The sequence below is a fragment of the Muntiacus reevesi genome, chromosome 20, assembly GCF_963930625.1.
Source record: "Muntiacus reevesi chromosome 20, mMunRee1.1, whole genome shotgun sequence".
Taxonomy (NCBI): domain Eukaryota; kingdom Metazoa; phylum Chordata; class Mammalia; order Artiodactyla; family Cervidae; genus Muntiacus; species Muntiacus reevesi.
Window position 1 is genome coordinate 52178062 of NC_089268.1, and position 26501 is coordinate 52204562.

Here is a 26501-nt window from a genome sequence, read left to right on the forward strand (position 1 = left end):
AAGGAGAAAGGGAATTTCTAAAGAAGCAAAGCAACAGCTTTCAAAGATCATAAGATGTCCACAGATTCCAAACTTCTGACCATTCGCTCAAGGACTGAGATAAAATGAACTTTATAATATATTGAATCAGACGCCCACTGACAGCGCCAGGGTCCCCACCCTCCAGCAAGTCTCCCCGGACAGCCGTGGGCCACACGCTGTCCCCTGGCAGACGAGGGTCACTGAAGAGTTCCTGGCTCTCCAGGTGCCTGTAACAGCCCAGGACTCGTAACTAATTCAGAAGACACTGGCCCAGTTGCCGGGGTCAGCTCAGGGATAGCACCTCCTGGAAAAAGATGACCTCCCTCACTCAACCGCTGGAGCTTCTTTGCAGAGAGATGACGTGGGAGACAGTGATCCTCCCAGCAAATGGGAGCGCTTGTCGAGGAAGGTGAACCCAGGACAGCCAAACCTGCCCAGTGGGTGGAGAAAGGCTTACCCCTGCGGCACCCACAGCCATGGAGAACCGCCTGAGGCCAAGCGCAAGGGCACAGAGTCCCTTGAAAGCCTCTTTCAGATGTAAGGCGAGGACAGACTGAATAAAACTTGCTGTGAGGCTAAGTCCACCCACACTTTCTGAGCAGACAGAGCCCCCAGAGCAGTGTCATAGTTTATTCCCCCATTATTTTGGTTTGGTTACCATTTAGCAAATCTGAAATTATGCAGCTCTAGCATTCTAGTGTTCCTATATGCAAAGGACACGTACTTCTGAGAGCATCACACAGTCTTCAGCTGCAAGGGTTTTAACAGCACAGGTGGGGGCCGGAGCCGGGGGCTGAAGACCTGGGGCGGGGGCGCAGGCCTTGGGGTGGGGTTGTCTCATCTGTGCCGCCCGCACCTGACTGGTCACTTTCCACGGTCCGGATGCTGGCGAACTGACACCCCCTTCCCTTTAGCAACAGCGACGGAACAGCAGGAAGCGACGACACAGGTCCTCAGCGCTGAGACCCTCATGGTGGGAGGGAGCAGGGTGGGGAGCTGCCCAACACTGGGACGCGAGCAGGGTGTGTTTTCTTTCTTAAACAAGCTGAACATGTGAGATCTGATTTTTGGGAGGCTCACAGCAACCAGGAAGGAAACAGGCAGCCAAATGCAACAGAAGGAGGAAGTATTTAAAAAGCTATCAAGATGAGGGTTTAATAACACACACAGCCCATAAAAGACTGCTTTTTAAAAAAATCTTTATTAAGATTCTAAAATATCACAAATATAAATCTGCTTTGAAAAGCAATTTACAGCAAAATTCATACGATTATGTACAATTGTCCAAGGACTGCTCAGCCTGGAACAGTCCCAGGAGGGAGGTTGGGCGGTGGGAGAACCTCTGCGCCTGCAAAGCCCCTCCCCAAGAGGTTAACAGAGAGTTTGCCCTGAAGAGGCTGGCCTGTCTCTCCCGTGCTTCAGCTGTGCTCCACACACTTGCCTTCCTAAAAGCCGGGAAGCGGCCCTCACAGTCTTCCACAACAGTAAACAGGGCTAGAGGAGACCACCCCACAAACACCGACATGTGTCCAGCTCCGAGTCGGGGCCCAAGAGGCGAGCTGCAAGACGATGCACACGGCAGGACAGCCCACTTGAGCTACAGCTGTTTAGGGAGACAGGTAACAAAGATGCTGAGCTTAAGGAAGCTCAGCACCTTCAGAGGAGATTCGCCTGTGGAGAAAGCGGGGTGATGTGACCGCAGGAGAATGGAAGGGCTTATGCTGTGTCTGGATTTTCGCTAATAAAATGATTCACAGAAATAAAAGACCTTCACTGGTGCAACCTTCCCTGGGGACACAACCCCATCACCAGCCTGAGGACACAGCCCATGTCAGACCTGCACCCGGGCTTGTTCGCAGTGACCGGGACGAAAGCCTTGTTCACACCTGAGCCCGTGGATGCCTCTCTGCTCATGCAGGGCACTGCTGGACTCAGGAGGTCCGCACGGTTGTAGGCTTGTTGGGCCACATGGATCAGTTTCTCCATCACAAACCGACCGCCTGGCTGGGTCTCCGTGTGGTGACAGGAGCTTCTGAAGCCATGGTGTGAAGGAGCTCTCTGTGGTGCTCCAGAAGATGCTGGTCTGTCCACAGTGTGACCAAACCTCAAGAACAAGAAACAAGCCAGGGGCGCCCCGAGACCTGCCCCGCGGACCTAAAACTCTTCCAGATAATAAGGGCCTAAACTTGACAGCATCCTCCACTAACACACTAGACTGATTTGCTGAGCCCACATCGGGGTCCCTCACTGGGCCTGCTTCATGGTGTTCCACCTACCGCCCCACACTGTGGGTCCCCCAGACCACAGAAAGCTGCCGCAAATGCACGCTGTGCTCATGGACGGATGTGGCCCCGGCCAACAGCATCTGCCAGACACGGAGCTCGAGTCAGAGCAGCTTCGTGTTGGAAAAGGAGACGAGGGAGTCGCGCGTCTGCTTGGAGGGTGTGGTGCCGGCCACATGTGGCAGAGCCATGCCGCGGCCCGCAGCCTCCTGCCCCCTGGGGGTAATGTACCCCAGATGCTCACATCTATAAGATGCATAAGGCACTGTAGCCCACCGAGTACAACCTGCTGTCGGAAGGGGTGGACTCCGTGTGGGTAATGAACCGCTTAAACCCGCTGAGGGCCTCAAGTTGGGCTCGGCAGGAGCACCCCAGGAGCAGGTGAATCTGCACCTCTGGGTGCACGAAGGACCCCTGAGATTTTTTACGTTTGTGTCTATCTATAGAAAAGTAAAATCTGCTGGAAGAATCAAATTCTTCTTGTGGGCACCTATAAGGAGGAGGATTTGGATTGGAAAAAAAGGAAGATTCTCTTTGAGTTTTGCTTTTTTATACTAACACTTCTGTAGGTAATATGTATTATTTTATCCCTAAAAACGTTTTCCAAAAAAAAAGAAGAAATGACATTTCCAGCCTTCATTGCTTACTAAGCTGGGTAAAAGCTGATGCTGCTAAGTCACTTCAGTCGTGTCCGACTCTGTGCGACCCCATCCCTGGGATTCTCCAGGCAAGAACACTGGAGTGGGTTGCCATTTCCATCTCCAATGCATAAAAGTGAAAAGTGAAAGTGAAGTCGCTCAGTCATGTCTGACTCTTCGCGACCCCATGGACTGCAGCCTACCAGGTTTCTCCGTCCATTGGATTTTCCAGGCAAGAGTACTGGAGTGGGGTGCCATTGCCTTCTTTGGATAAAAGCTACAATCTGTCTAATGCAAGTTTGTTGAATTACTTAAAGACACAGCCTAGAATAAGAGAATCATCAGTTCATACACTGAGCCTAAGTTACGGCAGTCACTTCCTAGCAGGACAGAAATAAACTGCTAGACCATGGTCCAAACATCTGTACTTTTCCAAAAGGAAGAGCAAAGAAGTGGTCAGGTTCACTTAAGCAATTAGATATCTTAGTGATTCTATAAAAAGCCGTGTTTGGAAATAGCCCAATAATTTCAAGGCCCTGTCAAGCGGTCACTGGCATGAGGAAGCACATAATACACAAAGTAAGCAAAAACAGCCCCCCTGGCCTGCGGTTGCTCAATCTGCAGGGCCCTGTCCTGCCCTCGCGCAGGGCTCTCCCCGGGCGGGCGGGCACGCCTCCTCTTAGTGTTGCCATGGTGGCCAGTCTCCTAACAAACAGGACAAGAGGGGAGACGTGCACCAAGCTTCAGAAATACGTCTCAGGTCGTTGATCTGTCAATCTTTCTCTTTTTGCTATAGCAATAATTTCCATAGCATGAAAGACAAAAAGACAAAAAGTATCTTAACCAGTCAGTATGAGGTGACAAAACACGGCGCTTAGGGTGGCCCTGATGCTTTTGGCTCGGGAAGCACCACAGGGTCACACCAACTGGGCTCCGGGCCTGGGGGTGCAGACAGCAGGCGGCGGGCCACCCAGGGAGGGGCCCCAGGAAGGTGGGGACCCCCGGAGCCGGGTCTGTCTTCCCGTCAGCATCCGGAGGTGCGCCATCCACCGCGGCCGACACACTCCTCCTCCGGGCAGAACACGTAGGTTCTACTTCCCTGAGAAACAGAATGGCACTTGGGTACCTTCGTGCCATCCTGGCGGTCAGCGATGAAGCACAGGTTTCTCAGTCTTCATGCAAGAAAGAGTCCACATCAGACTGGAGACAGCAAGTCAGTAAATGTAAACCACATGATGATGAGTTTTCACGTTATCATCGGGGTCCACAGAAGACCCTGAAAACCATTCTTTCTTCTGGAAAAAGCTCATCTGTCAAGTTGATTTTCTACCACTGTTCTCCTCAGGGGTGGGACTGAAGCCCCCGTTCCCACATTTCGCAGAGAAAGAGCAGGGGCTCAGCCAGCCACCCCCTCGCGCATATTTACTCGTGCGCCATCTCCGGCCCGGGGCCCTCACTCCTGGATGGAGGAGTGGCGGGGGGGCCTGTGGAAGTCCTCCGGGCCGCCGGCGTGCTCGGGCAGGTCGTAGCCCCTCAGGAAGTGTCCACTGTTTTGCTGAGCAAAATAGTAGAGCTGTCTGGCTAGCAGAGGCTCAACCTGCGTGGAAGAGCGAAACGAGACATCGTCGACACATGGCAACAACGCGCCACATCTAAGGACGCGGTCACACGTACAGTCAGGTGCCCTGACCGTGAGGACGTGCCACGTGAGGAGCCTTTTGGAGAACACAGCGACCTACAAACAGGATCTACTGAATCTGCGCTTCAGTTGAAAGGAAAGGTAATGATGGTGTTTGTAAACCAACTGCCACTTGACATTTACACTAAACTAGAACTAATCAAGCACATTGGTAAAATGACCGAATTAAAGGTAAACGTAAAAATTAAGGTAAAACTAAAGGTAAATTAAGGTGCGTGCATGCTCGGTCATGTCAGCTGCATCCAACTTCACAACCCTATGTTCTGTAGCCCTCCAGGCTCCTCTGTCCTTGGGATTCTCCAGGCAAGAATACCAGAGTGGGTTGCCAAGCCTTCCTCCAAGGGGATCTTCTTGACCCAGGGATCAAACCTGAGCCTCATTCAAGTTTAATGTAATCCGGTAAGTTAGGCCATTGGACTTATTTTTCCACATCTGCCGTCTAACAGGGATGGTGGAAAAAGAGAAGTTAACTGACCCCAGATCCCTCTAGTCTCAGTATGAGGGTGGAGCACATCCACCAGAGAGTATTCAATGCTCAGCTTTTTCTGAACTCACAGTAAGGAACGGAGCACATTCATCCCGTCAGCTGTGCTCCTCAACTGAGCCTTTGTGAGAGTCAACATATAATGGCTCAGGCATAACTCATCTGAAGTCGCTGAAGCAAATTCAATCCATAATAAGAGGAGCAAGACTCCTGGGTGCACCCAGGGTCCCGGCTGACCCAGGCCAGTGAGTGCCAGCCCCGACACTCAGATGCAGGGCCCACCACCATCTTCCGAGGTGTTGTGTGCCTGTGCCGAGGTCACTCAGTCCTTGGACAGCTGTTAACAAGAATCTGTTATTATATCAGTAACTGTCAGGTCAGTGAGAGAATTCATGAGAAAACTCTAAAGATTTATGGGGACTGTATTTCTCTTGGTTGGTCAGTTGTTTTTTGATTTTATAATCAAGAAGCAGACGTTGTGTGGATGCATATATGTGTGTGCGGCAAGTCCCTCTGCTGTCCACCTGAGACACGTTGTCATGTTGTTGGCTAAAATTAAAGCTTTTTGAAAATTTTAATTACAGTATTTTTTAAAAGACCTGACCTGAATTCTCTTATTGTTTGGTGTGACTTTCCCTGCTGCTATTTGTCACCTGGGCCTGTTAATAACTTTCACAGATCACAGCCTTCAGAGGCTTCAATTTCAAATTCGAAAATCCCGAGTACTCAAAACTCTGCTTTCTGCGACAAATTAATGCTACATGTTATCTCTCTAAACCTTCCTCCTTTCCTTTTCTGTGAAAGATGTTTGCTCGGTACAGGTGAACCCATGCCAGACTCTGCTGGAAAGCGTGCCCACGGCCCGAGCTGCCCGAAGGCCACAGAGACTGTGCTCCAGCAGACGCTGATGGCCCTCAGCTCCCACAATTAAATAAATTCTAATAACCCTAACCCTAACCCTAACCCAGAAATAGAGGAGGACGGGGGACTTTTGGAGGGGGCTTACACAATACTCAAGTTAGGGGGAAAGCTTCCCCTTAAGGGAAGATCAGCTAGAAGTCATTTTTAAAAGTAACATTAAATGTCAAGAATTTTAAAGGGCAACTTTTAGCCCCATCCTTTTAAATCCCTATGAAATGGGAATATGACTATTTCTTTGGAAAACAAAACATATGGGACGGGTGCAGTGCAGGCCAGAGGTCATCCCAGGTGGTGATGGGCAGGTGTCCAGGCTGGGAGGCACCATCCCCGGACACCCTCCCTCCCGCTCCACCCAGGGCCCCGGACATTGACTTCCCACCTGAACCCCTCTAAGTAGGGCCCGGTCCTGAGTCACCCGAAGGTGACCAGACACTCACGTGGGCAGTGATGAGCTTGCGCTGCCTCTGAGGGTCTGGGAACTCCTCCCCGAAGCACAGAGTCACCTGGAACCTCGGCAGCGGCCGGCCGTGGTGCGCGAACACCTGCAGCTCTGCAGATCAACGGAAGCAGTTCAGAGACCCGCGTGCTGGACGCGGGGAGGGGATGGGAGCCCACGCGGATGTGGAGGCCAGGCATAGGTGAGGGAGGGACCAGATGCGGGGGTGCATATGAGTGTTCCCAGGGGTCTCCTCCGGGGCACTGCCTTCGCCTCAAGGGGGCTGCACCCCAAGAGGCGGGGCTCGTTTTGCAGCTTTGGACCCACAAGGAAGCAAAGGTCTCAGAAATGATTAGGGGAGGATGAAAAGGAAATGGATCTGTGTTGGGCCAAAAGAATCATTTACACAGAGGAGAATCTTTTTCCAAAATATCAAAATTTTCTGATTTGACCCAGGACCTCTAATCTACAGTCTGTGTTGCCCACGACCTCTGACACCGCAGAGTGCTGGAAGTTATCTTGGAGACCCAGTGACTCTGAGCTGCTCCCCTCAGAACGGAGGGTGGGATGGGGCCCTGGGCCCGCCCCGCGCCCACGTCGCCGGCACCCTGGCCCCGCCCGCAGAGCACATGTCAGTCCGCAGAGGAGAGGCTCACAAGGGCGCGGCCGCGTGTGCACAGCCGCGGCGGCCTTATCAGATGTGCGCCCCGCTGCGGGGCTGTCCCCAGGAGGCTGCAGATCCTGAATGGGTAGATATCAAAGATTTCCACTGTTCTCTTCAACCGAAGAAAAGTTTCTAGCTAACTCACTGGACCATTGACTTCCTGCTTTATTTTTTCTTCCAGAATTCAAATCAAACCTAACTGACTTCAGCAGAACATGCGCCAGGCTTCCACACTGTGAGGGGGCGGGGGTGACACCCACGCCTCTGCGTTGGCTCAGTTCTCTGAAACAGTTGGCTGAGAGGCCTGGCGGCTCAAGAAGGTTCGCGGGAATCCCTGACTGGAGGGGCCCGCCTGCACAGCTGCAGCTTTTAGTTCACAGTTTCCTCCTCGAACCTCAGAAAACACTTCAAGACAAGAGGTTGCAGTAGCACAGAGCACAGCCCTGGGTCACAGGGGAAGAGCAAAACTGAAAAAGCTCTTGGTCGGACACAACATGAGGGACGGGGACACAGCCTCACATGAGGACATGAGGGGACACAGAGACCCACACGAGGGGACACAGCCTCACATGAGCACATGAGGGGACACAGCCCCCCATGAGGACATGAGGGGACACACAGCCTCACATGAGCACATGAGGGGACACACAGCCCCCCATGAGCACATGAGGGGACACACAGCCCCACATGAGGGACACACAGCCTCACATGAGGGACACACAGCCCCACATGAGCACATGAGGGGATACACAGCCCCCCATGAGGACATGAGAGGACACACAGACCCACACGAGGGGACACAGCCCCCCATGAGGACATGAGGGGACACAGCCTCACATGAGGACATGAGGGGACACACAGCCTCACATGAGGACATGAGGGGACACACAGCCCCCCATGAGCACATGAGGGGACACACAGCCCCACATGAGGGACACACAGCCTCACATGAGGGACACACAGCCCCACATGAGCACATGAGGGGACACACAGCCTCACATGAGGGACACACAGCCCCACATGAGGGACACACAGCCCCACATGAGCACATGAGGGGATACACAGCCCCCCATGAGGACATGAGAGGACACAGCCCCCCATGAGGACATGAGGGGACACACAGCCCCCCATGAGCACATGAGGGGACACACAGCCCCACATGAGGGACACACAGCCTCACATGAGCACATGAGGGGATACACAGCCCCCCATGAGGACATGAGGGGACACACAGCCCCCCATGAGCACATGAGGGGACACACAGACCCACACGAGGGGACACAGCCTCACATGAGCACATGAGGGGACACAGCCCCCCATGAGGACATGAGGGGACACACAGCCTCACATGAGCACATGAGGGGACACACAGCCCCACATGAGGGACACACAGCCCCCCATGAGGACATGAGGGGACACAGCCTCACATGAGGACATGAGGGGACACACAGCCCCCCATGAGCACATGAGGGGACACACAGCCCCACATGAGGGACACACAGCCCCCCATGAGGACATGAGGGGACACAGCCCCCCATGAGGACATGAGGGGACACACAGCCTCACATGAGCACATGAGGGGACACACAGCCCCCCATGAGGGACACACAGCCCCCCATGAGGACATGAGGGGACACAGCCCCCCATGAGGACATGAGGGGACACACAGCCTCACATGAGGGACACACAGCCCCACATGAGGGACACACAGCCCCACATGAGCACATGAGGGGATACACAGCCCCCCATGAGGACATGAGAGGACACACAGACCCACACGAGGGGACACAGCCTCACATGAGCACATGAGGGGACACAGCCCCCCATGAGGACATGAGGGGACACACAGCCTCACATGAGCACATGAGGGGACACACAGCCCCCCATGAGGGACACACAGCCCCCCATGAGGACATGAGGGGACACAGCCCCCCATGAGGACATGAGGGGACACACAGCCTCACATGAGGGACACACAGCCCCACATGAGGGACACACAGCCCCCCATGAGGACATGAGGGGACACAGCCTCACATGAGGACATGAGGGGACACACAGCCTCACATGAGGGACACACAGCCCCCCATGAGGGACACACAGCCCCCCATGAGGACATGAGGGGACACAGCCCCCCATGAGGACATGAGGGGACACACAGCCTCACATGAGGGACACACAGCCCCACATGAGGGACACACAGCCCCACATGAGCACATGAGGGGATACACAGCCCCCCATGAGGACATGAGAGGACACACAGACCCACACGAGGGGACACAGCCTCACATGAGGACATGAGGGGACACACAGACCCACACGAAGGGACACAGCCTCACATGAGCACATGAGGGGACACAGCCCCCCATGAGGACATGAGGAGACACACAGCCTCACATGAGCACATGAGGGGACACACAGCCCCCCATGAGGGACACACAGCCCCCCATGAGGACATGAGGGGACACAGCCTCACATGAGGACATGAGGGGACACACAGCCCCCCATGAGCACATGAGGGGACACACAGCCCCACATGAGGGACACACAGCCCCACATGAGCACATGAGGGGATACACAGCCCCCCATGAGGACATGAGAGGACACAGCCCCACATGAGGACATGAGGGGACACACAGACCCACACGAGGGGACACAGCCTCACATGAGCACATGAGGGGATACACAGCCCCCCATGAGGACATGAGAGGACACAGCCTCACAAGAGGACATGAGGGGACACACAGCCCCCCATGAGGACATGAGGGGACACAGCCCCCCATGAGGACATGAGGGGACACAGCCTCGCATGAGGACATGAGGGGACACACAGACCCACACGAGGGGACACAGCCCCACATGAGCACATGAGGGGACACAGCCTCACATGAGCACATGAGGGGATACACAGCCCCACATGAGGACATGAGAGGACACAGCCTCACATGAGCACATGAGGGGACACACAGCCCCACATGAGGGACACACAGCCCCACATGAGGGACACACAGCCCCACATGAGCACATGAGGGGATACACAGCCCCCCATGAGGACATGAGAGGACACAGCCCCACATGAGGACATGAGGGGACACACAGCCCCACATGAGGACATGAGGGGACACAGCCTCGCATGAGGACATGAGGGGACACACAGACCCACACGAGGGGACACAGCCTCACATGAGGGACACACAGCCCCACATGAGCACATGAGGGGACACACAGCCCCCCATGAGGACATGAGAGGACACAGCCCCACATGAGGACATGAGGGGACACACAGACCCACACGAGGGGACACAGCCTCACATGAGCACATGAGGGGATACACAGCCCCCCATGAGGACATGAGGGGACACAGCTCCACACGAGGACATGAGGGGACACACAGCCCCCCATGAGCACATGAGGGGACACACAGCCCCACATGAGACATGAGGGGACACAGCCCCCCATGAGGACATGAGGGGACACAGCCTCACATGAGGACATGAGGGGACACACAGCCCCCCATGAGGACATGAGGGGACACAGCCTCGCATGAGGACATGAGGGGACACACAGCCCCCCATGAGGACATGAGGGGACACAGCCTCGCATGAGGACATGAGGGGACACACAGACCCACACGAGGGGACACAGCCCCACATGAGCACATGAGGGGACACAGCCTCACATGAGCACATGAGGGGATACACAGCGCCCCATGAGGACATGAGGGGACACAGCCTCACATGAGGACATGAGGGGACACACAGCCCCCCATGAGGACATGAGGGGACACAGCCTCGCATGAGGACATGAGGGGACACACAGCCCCCCATGAGCACATGAGGGGACACACAGCCCCACATGAGGGACACACAGCCCCACATGAGCACATGAGGGGACACACAGCCCCACATGAGGGACACACAGCCCCCCATGAGGACATGAGGGGACACAGCCTCACATGAGGACATGAGGGGACACACAGCCCCCCATGAGCACATGAGGGGACACACAGCCCCACATGAGGGACACACAGCCCCCCATGAGGACATGAGGGGACACAGCCTCACATGAGGACATGAGGGGACACACAGACCCACACGAGGGGACACAGCCTCACATGAGCACATGAGGGGATACACAGCCCCCCATGAGGACATGAGGGGACACACAGACCCACACGAGGGGACACAGCCTCACATGAGGACATGAGGGGACACACAGCCCCCCATGAGCACATGAGGGGACACACAGCCCCACATGAGGGACACACAGCCCCACATGAGCACATGAGGGGATACACAGCCCCCCATGAGGACATGAGAGGACACACAGACCCACACGAGGACATGAGGGGACACACAGACCCACACGAGGGGACACAGCCTCACATGAGCACATGAGGGGATACACAGCCCCCCATGAGGACATGAGGGGACACACAGACCCACACGAGGGGACACAGCCTCACATGAGCACATGAGGGGACACACAGCCCCGCATGAGGGACACACAGCCCCCCATGAGGACATGAGGGGACACAGCCTCACATGAGGACATGAGGGGACACACAGACCCACACGAGGGGACACAGCCTCACATGAGCACATGAGGGGACACACAGCCCCACATGAGGGACACACAGCCCCCCATGAGCACATGAGGGGATACACAGCCTCACATGAGGACATGAGGGGACACACAGCCCCCCATGAGGACATGAGGGGACACAGCTCCACATGAGGACATGAGGGGACACACAGCCCCACATGAGGACATGAGGGGACACACAGCCCCCCATGAGGACATGAGAGGACACAGCCTCACAAGAGGACATGAGGGGACACACAGCCCCCCATGAGGACATGAGGGGACACAGCTCCACATGAGGACATGAGGGGACACACAGCCCCACATGAGCACATGAGGGGACACACAGCCCCACATGAGCACATGAGGGGACACACAGCCCCACATGAGACATGAGGGGACACAGCCCCACATGAGCACATGAGGGGACACAGCCTCGCATGAGGACATGAGGGGACACACAGCCCCACATGAGACATGAGGGGACACAGCCCCCCATGAGGACATGAGGGGACACAGCCTCGCATGAGGACATGAGGGGACACACAGACCCACACGAGGGGACACAGCCCCACATGAGCACATGAGGGGACACAGCCCCCCATGAGGACATGAGAGGACACAGCCCCACATGAGGACATGAGGGGACACACAGACCCACACGAGGGGACACAGCCTCACATGAGCACATGAGGGGATACACAGCCCCCCATGAGGACATGAGAGGACACAGCCTCACAAGAGGACATGAGGGGACACACAGCCCCCCATGAGGACATGAGGGGACACAGCTCCACACGAGGACATGAGGGGACACACAGCCCCACATGAGCACATGAGGGGACACACAGCCCCCCATGAGCACATGAGGGGACACACAGCCCCACATGAGACATGAGGGGACACAGCCCCACATGAGCACATGAGGGGACACACAGCCCCCCATGAGCACATGAGGGGACACACAGCCCCACATGAGACATGAGGGGACACACAGCCCCCCATGAGGACATGAGGGGACACAGCCTCGCATGAGGACATGAGGGGACACACAGCCCCCCATGAGGACATGAGGGGACACAGCCTCGCATGAGGACATGAGGGGACACACAGACCCACACGAGGGGACACAGCCCCACATGAGCACATGAGGGGACACAGCCTCACATGAGCACATGAGGGGATACACAGCGCCCCATGAGGACATGAGGGGACACAGCCTCACATGAGGACATGAGGGGACACACAGCCCCCCATGAGGACATGAGGGGACACAGCCTCGCATGAGGACATGAGGGGACACACAGACCCACACGAGGGGACACAGCCCCACATGAGCACATGAGGGGATACACAGCGCCCCATGAGGACATGAGAGGACACAGCCTCACATGAGGACATGAGGGGACACACAGCCCCCCATGAGGACATGAGGGGACACAGCCCCACATGAGGACATGAGGGGACACAGCCTCACATGAGGACATGAGGGGACACACAGCCCCACATGAGCACATGAGGGGACACACAGCCCCACATGAGACATGAGGGGACACAGCCCCCCATGAGGACATGAGGGGACACAGCCTCACATGAGGACATGAGGGGACACACAGCCCCCCATGAGGACATGAGGGGACACAGCCTCGCATGAGGACATGAGGGGACACACAGACCCACACGAGGGGACACAGCCCCACATGAGCACATGAGGGGACACAGCCTCACATGAGCACATGAGGGGATACACAGCCCCCCATGAGGACATGAGAGGACACAGCCTCACATGAGGACATGAGGGGACACACAGCCCCACATGAGACATGAGGGGACACAGCCCCCCATGAGGACATGAGGGGACACAGCCTCACATGAGGACATGAGGGGACACACAGCCCCCCATGAGGACATGAGGGGACACAGCCTCACATGAGGACATGAGGGGACACACAGACCCACACGAGGGGACACAGCCCCACATGAGCACATGAGGGGACACAGCCTCACATGAGCACATGAGGGGATACACAGCCCCCCATGAGGACATGAGGGGACACAGCCCCCCATGAGGACATGAGGGGACACAGCCTCACATGAGCACATGAGGGGACACACAGCCCCACATGAGCACATGAGGGGACACACAGCCTCACATGAGGACATGAGGGGACACAGCCTCACATGAGGACATGAGGGGACACACAGCCCCACATGAGGACATGAGGGGACACAGCCCCACATGAGGACATGAGGGGACACAGCCTCACATAAGGACATGAGGGGACACAGCCTCACATGAGGACATCGGGGGACACAGCCTCACATGAGACATGAGGGGACACACAGCCTCACGTGAGGACATGAGGGGACACAGCCTCACGTGAGGACATGAGGGGACACACAGCCTCACGTGAGGACATGAGGGGACACACAGCCTCACGTGAGGACATGAGGGGACACACAGCCTCACGTGAGGACATGAGGGGACACACAGCCTCACGTGAGGACATGAGGGGACACACAGCCTCACGTGAGGACATGAGGGGACACACAGCCTCACGTGAGACATGAGGGGACACACAGCCTCACGTGAGGATATGAGGGGACACAGCCTCACATGAGGACATGAGGGGACACACAGCCCCACGTGAGACATGAGGGGACACACAGGCTCACGTGAGGACATGAGGGGACACAGCCTCACATGAGGACATGAGGGGACACAGCTTCACGTGAGGACATGAGGGGACACAGCCCCACATGAGGACATGAGGGGACACAGCCTCACGTGAGGACATGAGGGGACACACAGCCCCACATGAGACATGAGGGGACACACAGCCACCCATGAGGACATGAGGGGACACACAGCCCCACGTGAGGACATGAAGGGACACAGCCCCCCATGAGCGGACACACAGCCCCCCATGAGGAGGCGAATAGCCCTCCATGAAGAAGCACACCACCCCACATGACGGGGCCCACAGTCCCAGAGGCTGACAGCCATGTCCAACAGAGCTCCGTTCCTACAGCTGCGGGGCCAGAGACACCCCAAGAAGCGAGGGCCCCTTCTCCAGGATGAAGCCCCTCCCACCCGCAGTGACCCTTCTCAATCCAAGACCTGTCCCCTTGAGGAGACCCAGAGCCAGGCTGTTCCGGACTTGGCCCCGGACCTCAGGTTCCCGGCTCCTCAAGCTCCACGGCAGGCGGTCCACACACTGGGCCCAGGATGGACAACCCCATGCGTCGTGAGGCCTGGGTCAGGCAGGGGCTGCTGCCAGGGACCAGAGGCCAGCTCTCCCTCCTCCTGCCGGCTTGCCCCGGGGGAGGGTGAGCCACCAGGGACATGTTTGCTTGGGCAACGAAAGAGAATCTAGAGCAGCCTCAGCAAACGTGAGCCACGGACCCCGGAGCTGAGCGCAGTCTCTGCTAGTGGACTGCACGGGCTTCGTGCTCCAGGTGAGCTGAATCAAGAAGCAGCTTCGGGGAAGGGGCGGCCCATGAAAGCCCAGACACAGGCTGTTTCTGAAGGAGGCACTTATACAAAAAGAGCTAAGGATGCTGGAGAACCAGCTCTCCGTCCAGAAGAGGTCTGGTGATGGTGACAGCCGAACGGACCCTGGGGACGGACTTCCCCCACAAGGTGGCTGCAGGACTCGCAAAAGCCAGCCCAGGCCTGATTTAATTGCCACGAAATCAATACTAGGAAAACAAAACTTGGTGACTCTGGAAAATGTGATTTGAAATCTAGAAACAACTCATAATTTCCCCTCTGCAAAATCAGTTCAGCACACTTACCGGGGTCCCACCTGCTGGGAGACATCTGCTGAGGGTGACACATCTCACAACCACAAACGTTAACAACATACCTCTAACCTTACAATTTTTCTAGGAACCGTAAAAGAGATGAAACATCAGCAGATATGCTTGCTGAGACCACTTGTGCCAGTAAAACAGGAGCCTTATTGGCTGGTGAGGAGTAGGTACATCCTAAAATTTTTAGACCTCAGCCTGAACCACAGGTCCGGGACAATCTCCCGTGCTTCACAGGCTCCCGCAGATGGGGTGACAGGTGAACCAACAGGAGACCTACCCTGGGGTCGGGCCTAGTGGGTGCAGGGCCGCACAGAAGGAAGCCCCGCTGAGCAACCTGCTGCCATGACCCTTGCGGGGGGCACACCGACCATCACCAGCTCCACGCTCCCAGGCCCGGCTCGCACGGGCACCCCATTCCGGCCGAGCCTCTCCACCTCACCTGATAGGAACTGCTGCGTGTCAAACAGCTTGCAGGTCTGGTCTCTCTCCAGTTTGTTGGGCCGGTCGCTGCACAGCGCCAGGGGCCCGTCCCAGTAGATCCTGCTCTGGCACAGTCTCTTGGCATAAAGCCCATCGGGGGCCATCCAGAGGACCACGCCCCTCTCCAAGTGGCTCAGCAGCTTCTCGATGTTCTTCCTCTGGCTGTTGTCCTCCGGGTAGGGAAAGAGGACCTGGTCCAGGCTGCTGGCATCGTAGGTGTGGCCATGGGAGATCCGGCAGCCCTCGGGGCTGGACGTGGTCAGCTCTTTGACCAGGACTTCCCGGTAGTAGAGGCAGATGTGGAGCCGGCAGTCTGCAAGCACAGCGCTGGCGGTCAGTGCAGGCTCACTGCCGGGAGCCCGGAGCTGGTACTCAGCAAGGGGCCAGGCAACTGCCCAAGAAGAGCATTGTTGGTGGGACGCCTGTACCAAGGGGTCTGGGGGCAGACACTGCAAGGCCTACGACCCTCTCTGAGCCTGAGCCTGCCCAATGGTGAAGGACTTCTGCGTCAGTCTGTGACACTATCTAACCCAGCATTTTTCCAAATGTGTGAGACACAGAATCTAGGGGAGAGCTCAATAGTGGTGATGACAGCATTTATGTCTAACACACCAAGTCACGTGCCACCAAACAAAAGCTCATTTTAAGCATGGCCATCAGTTTTGAATTTGGAAGAAGTAAACCCTACCTTGCTGCTGCTAAGTCGCTTCAGTCATGTCCGACTGTGGGACCCCATAGACAGACCCACCAGGCTCCGCCGTCCCTGGGATTCTCCAGGCAAGAACACTGGAGTGGGTTGCCATTTCCTTCTCCAGTGCATGAAAGTGAAAGGTGAAAGTGAGGTCGCTCAGTCGTGTCCGACTCTTCACGACCTCATGGACTGCAGCCCACCAGGCTCCTCCATCCATGGGATTTTCCAGGCAAGAGTGCTGGAGTGGGTTGCCATTGCCTTCTCTGAATCCTACCTTAAATAATTCTTATCAGCAAAAAAGTACAATGGTCTTTCAGAAAAAAGGCAAATATGTCCACACATCCAAAACTACACTAAAAACATCAGTATGATGTCATTTAGGAAAAGAAAATCATACACACAGAAGCACATTGAAGTTTGGGGAAGGACAAGCCTTAACACTGGTGAGCTCTGAGTGGGACTATAATGTTTTTATTTCACATTTTTGCTTTACTGACTTTTAACTTATTTTCCCACTGTGTGTGTTCTACTCTTATTGTAAAATTACCCTCATGAAGGAAACAGCCCAAGCGTAAAGTCAGTTGAGACACACCTTGGTTTATGTTTGAGTCTGAGGATGGCTCTAGAGTCGTGCTTTCTCCAAAACTAAACAATATGAGCTCATTTCTGAAATTTTGCTGATTTTAGAATCTTCTCTAAAATCTGACCGATGGGCTGAAAGGACCAACCTGGTTTGCCGAGGGCCCTGAACTTGAAGTACCAGGGGCAACTGCGTGGGGTTCAAGCCTGAACGGCTGGCTGACCTTGGATAAACGGCCAGAATGGTAATCTGTACTGAGCGCACCCAAAGAAACCCACAAAAGCCTCTCATTCCTCAAGGGTAGGTTTTGAGACTCAGACAACCCACATTACTGCCTCCAGCCGCCTCTGCCGCTCCTGCCGCTGTGAACCCCAAGGAGTGGGTGTCGGCCACTCGGGGTTTCATTTCATTGAACGTCATCAGAAATCACGAGGTCACAGGGATATAAATAGCTGTTTATTTCCTACTCTCTAGGCACACACTCAAGTCCTAGGTGCTTAAGGAAAGGGTTTGAAAGTTTCTAAAAACAACACAGGCCTTTCTGCTCAGACACCTCTGCTCCCTCCACCATCCAGGAGCATCTGAGAAAGGCAGGAAGCCTCCTTCAGAACCTCAGAACCAGAAAGAGCAAGGAAGAGCCCCAGCTGTGCTCTCCTGAAACCTGGAGAATCCAGCTTATGTTTCCTGTCGCTGATTTTCAAAGAGGGCAGGGGGCAGGGTGAGAATTCCAAAGCATAAGCTATTCATTTTTAACATATGCAAATCTCATTTTAAAACAATCAAAACACTATCTAAAAGATAAATATGCATATATCACACACGCTTAGTACACCTCAAGGTATCTTCCTTAAAACAGGTGAGACGGCTGAGACCCGGGTCTCTTTTAGAGATGAAACTCTAAAGACCAGATCTGATCTGGATTTGTTTGTGAGACACACCACGCTCAAAGGAACAGCAAGATGCTGGCTGAGAAGGCACTGTATGTGATGAGGAGAAAGAACCCAGAACTAGCGTCCTGGGATGCCGATGGGCCACCTGTTTGCAGCTATGCCTGCAAGAACGATGAGGAGCCCCTGCAGCGTGGTTTGAGAAGCTGGCTGAAGGGGGCCCTTGGCAAACGGAACTGGGGCACCTGCACATTCTTGGAGAGCTGACACAGCTCAGATCCACCTGGAGAAGTGGGTCAGGCTGGGAAGCCGGCCCCTGATACTAACTCTTCTACCCACTCCAGACCCCTCAAATCCACCCAAGGTGAGAGGACCCTCGCAGACACCGCCTCCAGGGGGCCCCCACTCACCTGAGAGGGCCAAGGCTTCGGCAGACCTTATGCTTGGCTCTATGGGGATCCCGGGGGCCTGGGACTCAGGCGGGGCACAAGCATAAAAGGTTCCTGTGACCTGGCAACCTGCGTTTGCAAATAAAAATCAGATGCCGTCTAACAGAGTCCCTCGGAAGCAGAGGGAAGCTGCCTCTGCCTGAGGGTGGCCCGTCAGCCCCGGGGTGTACCAAGCTGGGAGGGAAGGGCCTGGGCCCTCCGGAGCAACACTGCCCACCCTGCACACACTCCCTCCCGAGAGGCAAGGAGCCTGAGGTCCTACTGAAAAACTAAGGCTGAAGAGGGACGGAGCCTCTTCACAGCAGGAAGGAACCTTGGCATCGCCTCTACAATCTTCTTCCTCTCTCCCTTCCTTCCTTCCCTTCTTTTTTGTCATTAACCCCTCCAGCGCCTCAGAGTCACCTGTGTGGGTGTGTCTGCTGAGAACGTTTGAGACCTACTGTCCTGGTCACTTTCCAGGCCCCAGTGCAGCGTTCACTGTGCGCGCCAGGCTCAGCACCAGCGTCTACCCGTCTCGTAACTGGAAGGCTGTGCGCTGTCCCTGCACAGCTGATGGGCAGGGTGACTGAGTTCAGAGGCTGTGTGATTCACCACATGCACACAGAGAGCTCACAGCAGAGCTGAGCCCAGGTCTCTACATGAGTTCCAACCTCCGAGAGCCAGACCAAACCCTACATTGTTGATAGGCCCGGTTCATTAGTTACTGCTCCTGGGTTCAGGAAGAAAGGGAACCACGGCTCCAGCCAGCACAGCAGCTGTGTTGAGTGAGATGTTAACACAGAGTGTGTGCTAGAACCTCAGCTGGCTGGCACATCACCTAATGTCACTTATGTGTCAAGATCTGTCCACCAGCTTACCCTCTGCACCATGGTCACTAGTTCAGCAGAGCTGATGCACCAGACCCAGGTCTGAACTGCAGGAACCTGTCCAGCATCAGCTGACTCTCCCACCATAATATGGAAAACCAACTTTTGCTGCAAATCATTCTTAAAAAGCTAATAAAACCGAATGTTGCTATTTTTTAAAAAAAATATGTCACTCAAAACCAATCTTAAATAATAGGCTACTTCTTCAATTCCACAAGCCAAGAGTGAGCTGGACATGACTGGAAAAAGGAGCCAATACTCCTAGAACATTCAAAACATCTAGGTGTTGACGGGTCTCAGGATTTCTATGTAAACAATTAACTCACAGGTCCTGACAGCTTGTGCTTTGATGCGCTGAACACACTGTGTGAAATCTTCTCTGTACTTAGCAAACTAGACCTCTGAGAGAGGTCTCATTCTGAGGGCTGGTGAAGGCCTCCGGGGACCACGTCATTCAGTCCAAGAGCAGCACCCACCAGGCCCCCTTCTGTGGAGACCTTCTGTGTTTCCTTCACAGAATTTACACATCCTCTTCTTACTATCACCTCTAATCCCAGGAACGACAGCCTGGACACACCACTGCTTAAGAGAAATCTACCAGCACAAAACTCCCCTGGGGTCCCTGTGGGCTGAGGTGGGTGCAGGGGGGCTAGGCCACAGCTGTGGGATGCCAGCTTTGCAGATGTATAGACAGAGACAGTCAGGATTAAGGGATGGTCCAGCCTTCTCTGGGAACACTAACAAAATCAACTACTTCTTGCCCAAGGTTAAAAATAAAATTTAAGATTATTCAAGGAGGGAGAAACATGTTAGCTTATCAAGCATAAAGTCAGCCAGTCTGAATTCTGATGTTCCCTGTCCTGCATGGCTGGGCTCTGGGTTCAGGAGACCTGGAGGTGGACCCCAGTCCTCAGCCTCACTGGGCAGCTGTGGGCACACTGCTTACATTCTGTGAAAAGCAGGGCAGCTCCCTGGAGCCTGGCGTGACCCTGGGTTCCATGACGCAGCCCTGAGCCTGTTCGGGGACACAGCGGTCCGGGCACCATGGACCTGGAGTCCTCCTCTGGGACCCGTGCCCTCCTTTACTGCATGCGGGGCCTTCCCTGGCAGCTCTGAGCAGGCAGAGAGCCGTGGGACTGCCCGGAGGTCAGGCCAGGAGGGGCCAGGCCCTCTGACCACAGGCACTGCCCTTACCATTTTCACAGGCTGGGCCTTGCCAGTGGTGGCCGCGGGGTCCGAAGGTCATGGGACACTGATATGGGATCTCTGCGTGCGGCTGGTCGGGGACGAACTCCCTCCAGCCCCGGTCGTGGGGCGGGATCATGTAGTTGTGAACCTGCTGGAGGAAGCAGAGGGGGGCTGGGGTGGAGCGCGGCCAGCTAGGGGTCAGCCTGGGCGAGTCCCCCCAGACTCCTCGGGGACCGCTCGTGTGGCAGGCAGCCAAATCCTCTTATCATCAGAAAAGTCGTGGTGGAAACTCGCCACAAAGAATCCAAAGCACAAACGAGACAGCGCTGTAAAGCGATGCTTTATGTGAGGCTTCATCATATGGTTAAACCAAGAGCCCTGCTGGGGGCTCTACCTCCCTTCCAGCAAAGTGAATAAAACAGAGCTGGAATTCACATCGGAGAAGTCCGACGGGGTCAGCTGCCCTGTGGTTTCACATGATAAAGCCCTGCTTCCAAAATCTTTGGCTTCCACAAAAGGTCTGTTTCCCAGAAGATTTCAGAGTCAGTGGGGAAATCTAACCAGCAAGCAGATACACCCACCCTCATCTCCCTCTCTTCAAACCAGCAACACCAGGTGGAAACTGAAACATTCATCCTGCAACCTGGGATGTGGCTTGGCAGTTTGACAAACAGCAAAAACGGAGTTCTGCTTGCTTCTGTTTGCAGGTCTCTCCCTCCACAGGGGATCTGGCCCAACTGCCTCTCATAGGCCCCGACTCCCTGCTTGAAGCCCTGCCCCTCCCATACCTGAGCAGGCAGCGAGGAGTAAGGGGCCGGCATGCTGTACGGGTGGCTCATGGGCAGCTGTGGGTCCTCCAGGGTCAGCTGCTTTGCTCCTGCGGGTTTGGGGAAGAGGGAAATGCACAGTGTGAAAAAGGAACTGACAGGATGAAATGTCAAATCTTAGAAAAATACCTGAGCATCTAATTCCTAGAATGCATAGCACAGTGTTGACAAATAAGGCGTTCTTCTGCAATTCCCTTGGGCAATTATTTCTCCAGTCCATTAAACTGGTTCCTACAAGGTCCCATAAAGGGAGCACAAGTAGAGAAGCCAGAGGGTGATGGGCCTCGTGGCATGAGCTCCCCCAGCAGATGTCCGTCTAGTGAGGTCACCTGTAGTTTGTTTAAACTGGACTCTGCTCTGGGTCAGAATCTTGGAAAGTGGGAACTTTAGTTTTAACAAGCAGCCCAGTTGACCATGGCAAAGTTTAAATGTTGACACTTCTCTTACTACAAATGGTAACGATATGTAGATCATGAACCTTCCCTTCTGCAAAATGGCTAATCACAAGAAACAGATGAGTAAGTAAAGCTTCAAACAGCTTTTCCATTTTTGGCTTGGAAATCTGGCCCATATCTTAGGAGAACTAACTAGAAAACACACACATATGCACATACACAGGAAGAGACCAGGAGTCTGAGAAATTATCCTGCACTAACACCACGAGAACTTCAATTCCAGAGAAGCTGGGAAAACCACCTGCTAGGCTTGAATGGGAGGCCGAGGCAAGCAGGCTACAAAAGTAGCAAACAAAAAACCAGACTCTGACAGTGAGCGTGAGGTGTGAGTGCAGGCGGCCCCAGCCCGGGAAGCCCACCTTTCTTGGCTCCCTCGGGGACAATCCGATACACTTTGTAGGGATCCGAGATGTCCAGCTGGCTCCGCTCCACCAGCTCCTCAAAGTCATTGCTCTTGTTCAGAGCACATCGCAGGCGTGTCTTCCAGGTGGGAGGGTCTGGCTTGTCGATGCCTTCTCGAAACTTCCCTTTAAACAGTGCCCAAGCCTGGTGGGAAACAAGCAGGGAAAAGTTAAAATGTAGGTCTTTCAAAAATGAATCTGGAACTTGTATTTCTAAAGGAAAGAATGGTGGAGGGGGGGGCGCTTCAGAGTCACAGGAATGTGGGACAGAAAGACACCAGGTGTTTATAAAAGATGGGTGAGGTTGGAGGACCCCCACAAAGGCTCACCCAGCCAATGAAGCAGTTAGGCTGGAGGCAAGGACAGAGCTGTGGGCTGAGGGGCCACCACAGGGCACCTCTGGACGTCAGAGAGCCTGAGGTACTCTTCGGGCAAGTTCCCTGAGGAAGTCCCCATCCACGCTCTGCCCACAGGTGGTGGGGCCGGGCCCTGCAGCACTGGCCGCTGGGTAAACGGCCCAAGGGGAAAACGGTCAGGACAGGGACACACACACGGGGCAAAGAGAAACCCCCAGAGAGAGGCCCGAAGGAGACCCTGGGAGGGAGAGAGAGGAGAAAGAGGAAGGGAGACTCGGGAAGAAGGAGTCACACAGAGACAGTGAGACAGAGGGAGAGACACGAAGAGAGAGCGCATCGAAGGCCTAAAGGAGAGCGCCGGCCAGAGAGGGGGCGTGAGGGCGGGACAACGTGGGGAGGGGCGCAGAGACCAGACCTGAGAGGCGCAGCGCACACACCTGCCCGCGCGCAAGGAAGAGACACAGCCGATCCGCGGAGGCAAGGAGGTATCCAAAGTTCCAGAAAGAGGCCGCCAGGGACAGAGAGGCGCAGCCTTGGCCCACCCCTCTACCCGGCGGGAGCGCGGGCGGGCACCTGACTCCGGGGGACCGTGCGCCCCACGCGCTCAGGCTTGGCACCGGTTCTGCCCTCTGCGAAGTGGCCCGGAGGAGCCGCGGGCCACCCGCGGTCCCGCACAAGGCCAGCAGCGCGCAGCGCCAACCGGCCCGCGGAGCCCGGGTCGGGTCGGCGCGAGGGCCCTGGCCCCTCCCAGCCCCGCCCCGGGTACCTTGAAGAGGGCGGCGTCCTCCTCGCGGTTGTAGTCCTGCTTGCCCGCGTGCTTCCAGGGGATGCGGAAGATGCTCTTCTCCTCGTTCTCCCACACCAGCCCCGGGTACTTGCCGCTATCGATCTGGTCGATGAGCCACTGGCGGAGCTTCCCGTTGCCGCAGCTCACGGAGCTCATGCCGAACTCGCCGCCTCGGCTGCCGCCCTCCAGGTTCATGCCCCGCGCGCCGATGCTGTCCCTTCTTAACCCAGGCTCTGCTCCGGCACTCGCTCTGCGCTGCGGGGAGAGGAGGCGGTCCTCCGGCAATGACCACGAGGCCGCGGAGTCTCGGGGGCGGCGAGGCGCGCGCCGCTGAGTCTGTGACGCCGAAGACCCGAGAGAAGGCCCTTCCCAGACGCCCCGGCTCGTGTGTGCCCTCGGCGCGCCGTCCTGCCGCCTCCCCGAGCCCGTCCGCGACCTCCCCTTCTGAACGCTCCACTCGCGTTTCCCCCGCGGCCCGCGCGCTGCCCAGACTCGGGGCTCCGATCTTCGCGCACCTCCGAAATCCAGCTGCCACCGCGCGTGGCCCTCCTCACTCGTACTCCCGCTACCATGCCCAGGCCTGAGCCGTGGACAGTTCCTTTCTCCTGCCACGGCCAGTTTCCGCCTGCGCCCTCTCCCGAGTCCCCACTCCCCAGTGGCCCCGCGTGTTTCGCGGGCTCCCCTGTGGCCTGGCCTTCCAGGTGAGCGGCGGCTCTCTCTGAAACCCGCACTCTTTGCCCCAAGAATGCCCCGGAGCCCCAGGCAGGTAGCAACGACCAGGTGGCCCGGGAGCCACACGCGACAGAGCGACCTGGCCTCGGGCGGCGACCGCAGCCTCGTCGTGGGGGATCCCCGCGCGCCGAGCATCAGCCGGGGGAGCGGGGGCGGGAAGGTGCCGGGAAGACGGGGGTCGCGGAGCGCGGGGCCCCTAGTGGCCTGAATTTGGAGCGCCTCCTCTTCCACCACCGGTCGGGAAGCCGCGAGCCGGGGGCTGAGGTGAGTTTGAGCCCCTCAAGAGCGAGGAGCAACAGAAACAGCCTCGGGAGGAAGGGTCTGTTCCCCGCGGTTAAGCCTGCCGCCCGGTGTGGGTCCCTTCGACGACCCCCTCGGCCGCTGATGGCCCGGCGACCTCGTTATCACACCCGGTCCCGCGCGTGGCCTCCCAGGGCCCGGGCTCGGCCGACCCACGGACGCTGGGACCGCGGGACTCCCCGGCCAAGAGCAGATGGGGTGGGCGTCGGGGCTCCCTCGAGGGGCGTGCTCCCTCCCGGAGCCGACGCTGGGGTACCCTGCGCTGCCCCGAGGTGGACCCCGGACGGGTTTCTGCGGTACCCGCCTCGCAGCCCTGGTCCTTCCCGACCCAAGTCTTACCTCGCCCGGACTCGAGCTGAGGGCAGCGGTGAGTCCCAAGTCCAAGCAGTGAAACTAAGTCTCCGAGGTAGGAAAGAGGAACTTTATAAAGCTTAAAAGCCGCGCTTGGGGCGGGGCCTACGCGGGGCGGGGCCAACCGGGGCGCCTCCTGGCAGGGTGGGGGCTGAGGGCGTCGAGCTGGGCGCGCGGGGCTGGTCTGGGGGTTCCGGGCAGAGGGCCGGGCGCGCGGGGAGCGGCGGGGTCTGCGAACGGAGAGCCGGGGCCGTGGGGCCGAAGCTGGGCTAGGGGCTGCGGACGCAGAGCCCAGGGCGCGAGGCCGGGTCGGAACCCGGGCTGGCGGAGCGCCGGCTCCCAGCTGGGGCGCAGGGTTGGTCAGGGGGCTCTGGGCAGGGAGACGGGTGCGCGGGATGGGGTAGCGGGCTGCGGACGGAGAGCCGGGGGCGCGGGGCCAGGCGGCGCTTGGGACGCACCTCGAGTCGGGCTCACGGGCCAGGGGAACCTCACTCGGGCGGTTTCCTGCCGAGGGCAAGGCGCGAGGGGACCTCGCCTCCGCGCGGGGACCGCTGAGCAGTAGCTCAGCTACGCCGGCGCTGTCAGGGCGGGAAGTGGGGGCGTGCAGGAGCGGGAATCCGGTGCGAAGGGGACTGGGCTTGCAGAGTTCGTAACCAAAGACAGAGGACTGTCCGTGTCGAACGACCGTGGGTGGGTGGGGGGCACCCTTGACTGTCACCGGGAGCCCCGCCCCTCCGCCGTGTTTAGAGAACATCACACTCATTGAAAAGAAAAAAGGAAATGGCCCAGATACCTTGAGCTATAAACTGCGCTCACACGCTGTCTGCGCTTGAAATGCTCGCAGCCTGCTGGTCGGCACAACTTGTTGGAGGACTTCAGTGACTGAGACAGCACCCCCAGAGCTTTAGTTGTGGCCGCAGGAAAGAACTGGAAGAAGCGTCCAAGTCCTCCTCGCAGTGGCATAGTTTTAACAGCAACGTGGAAGAAACGATTTACAAGTGGGGGTTTAAATGGCCAGAATAAGAGCAATATTTAAACAGAGGGATTTTACTTAATGTTCCAAGATCTAACCACCCCCACCCCCACCCCCCTACCCAGCATCTTGAATGCTTCAGCATGTTTGTGTAGTTACCAATTTCAGGTAAACCGTCAGATCACTGGTTTCTATATGATTTTAGACCACCACCACCCTAGGTCAACTCGCAACTTTTGAAAAGCTTTTGATTTCACTTATTTCTCAGTTTTTCTTTTAAATGTTGGGCCACTGTCTCCCACCCAAAGAAACAACCAAGCTTGGCCTAGAGCAAAACAGCCACGAGGTGCAGAGTGGGTAAGCTTTTCCTCAAACCAACGACTTTCTCAGAAATTAACAGGATGCTATGTTTTTATTCACTCAAGTAAGTTTTCCACTATCAGAGTCTATGTAGTAAACAACAGGGTATTTTTCAAAGAAAATTCTGGTTACGGCGGTTTTCCTTCCTTTCTTCTTTCATGGATTCATTCATTCAACAGATATTTTTGGGGCCCCCTCTACCTGTCAGGAGCTGAGCTCAGCACTTGGATACCTCAGCCAACTAAGTGGACGTGGCTGCCTCCCAGCTGCCTAGGC

General features: G+C 56.3%; 1 protein-coding gene across 1 annotated transcript; it reads right to left on the bottom strand.

Moving 5' to 3' along the window:
* Window positions 1-1210: 1210 nt before the first annotated feature.
* Window positions 1211-24920, bottom strand: IRF4 (interferon regulatory factor 4). Its single transcript, XM_065912551.1, has 9 exons — window positions 24881-24920; window positions 23489-23764; window positions 22325-22511; window positions 21472-21560; window positions 20690-20834; window positions 18591-18698; window positions 15982-16335; window positions 6483-6595; window positions 1211-4538 (listed from the first exon to the last, which is right to left on the bottom strand). The coding sequence occupies exons 2-9, from the start codon at window positions 23702-23704 to the stop codon at window positions 4395-4397; spliced, it is 1356 nt and encodes a 451-aa protein (XP_065768623.1). The 5' UTR covers window positions 23705-23764; window positions 24881-24920; the 3' UTR covers window positions 1211-4394.
* Between the last annotated feature and the right edge of the window lie 1581 nt (window positions 24921-26501).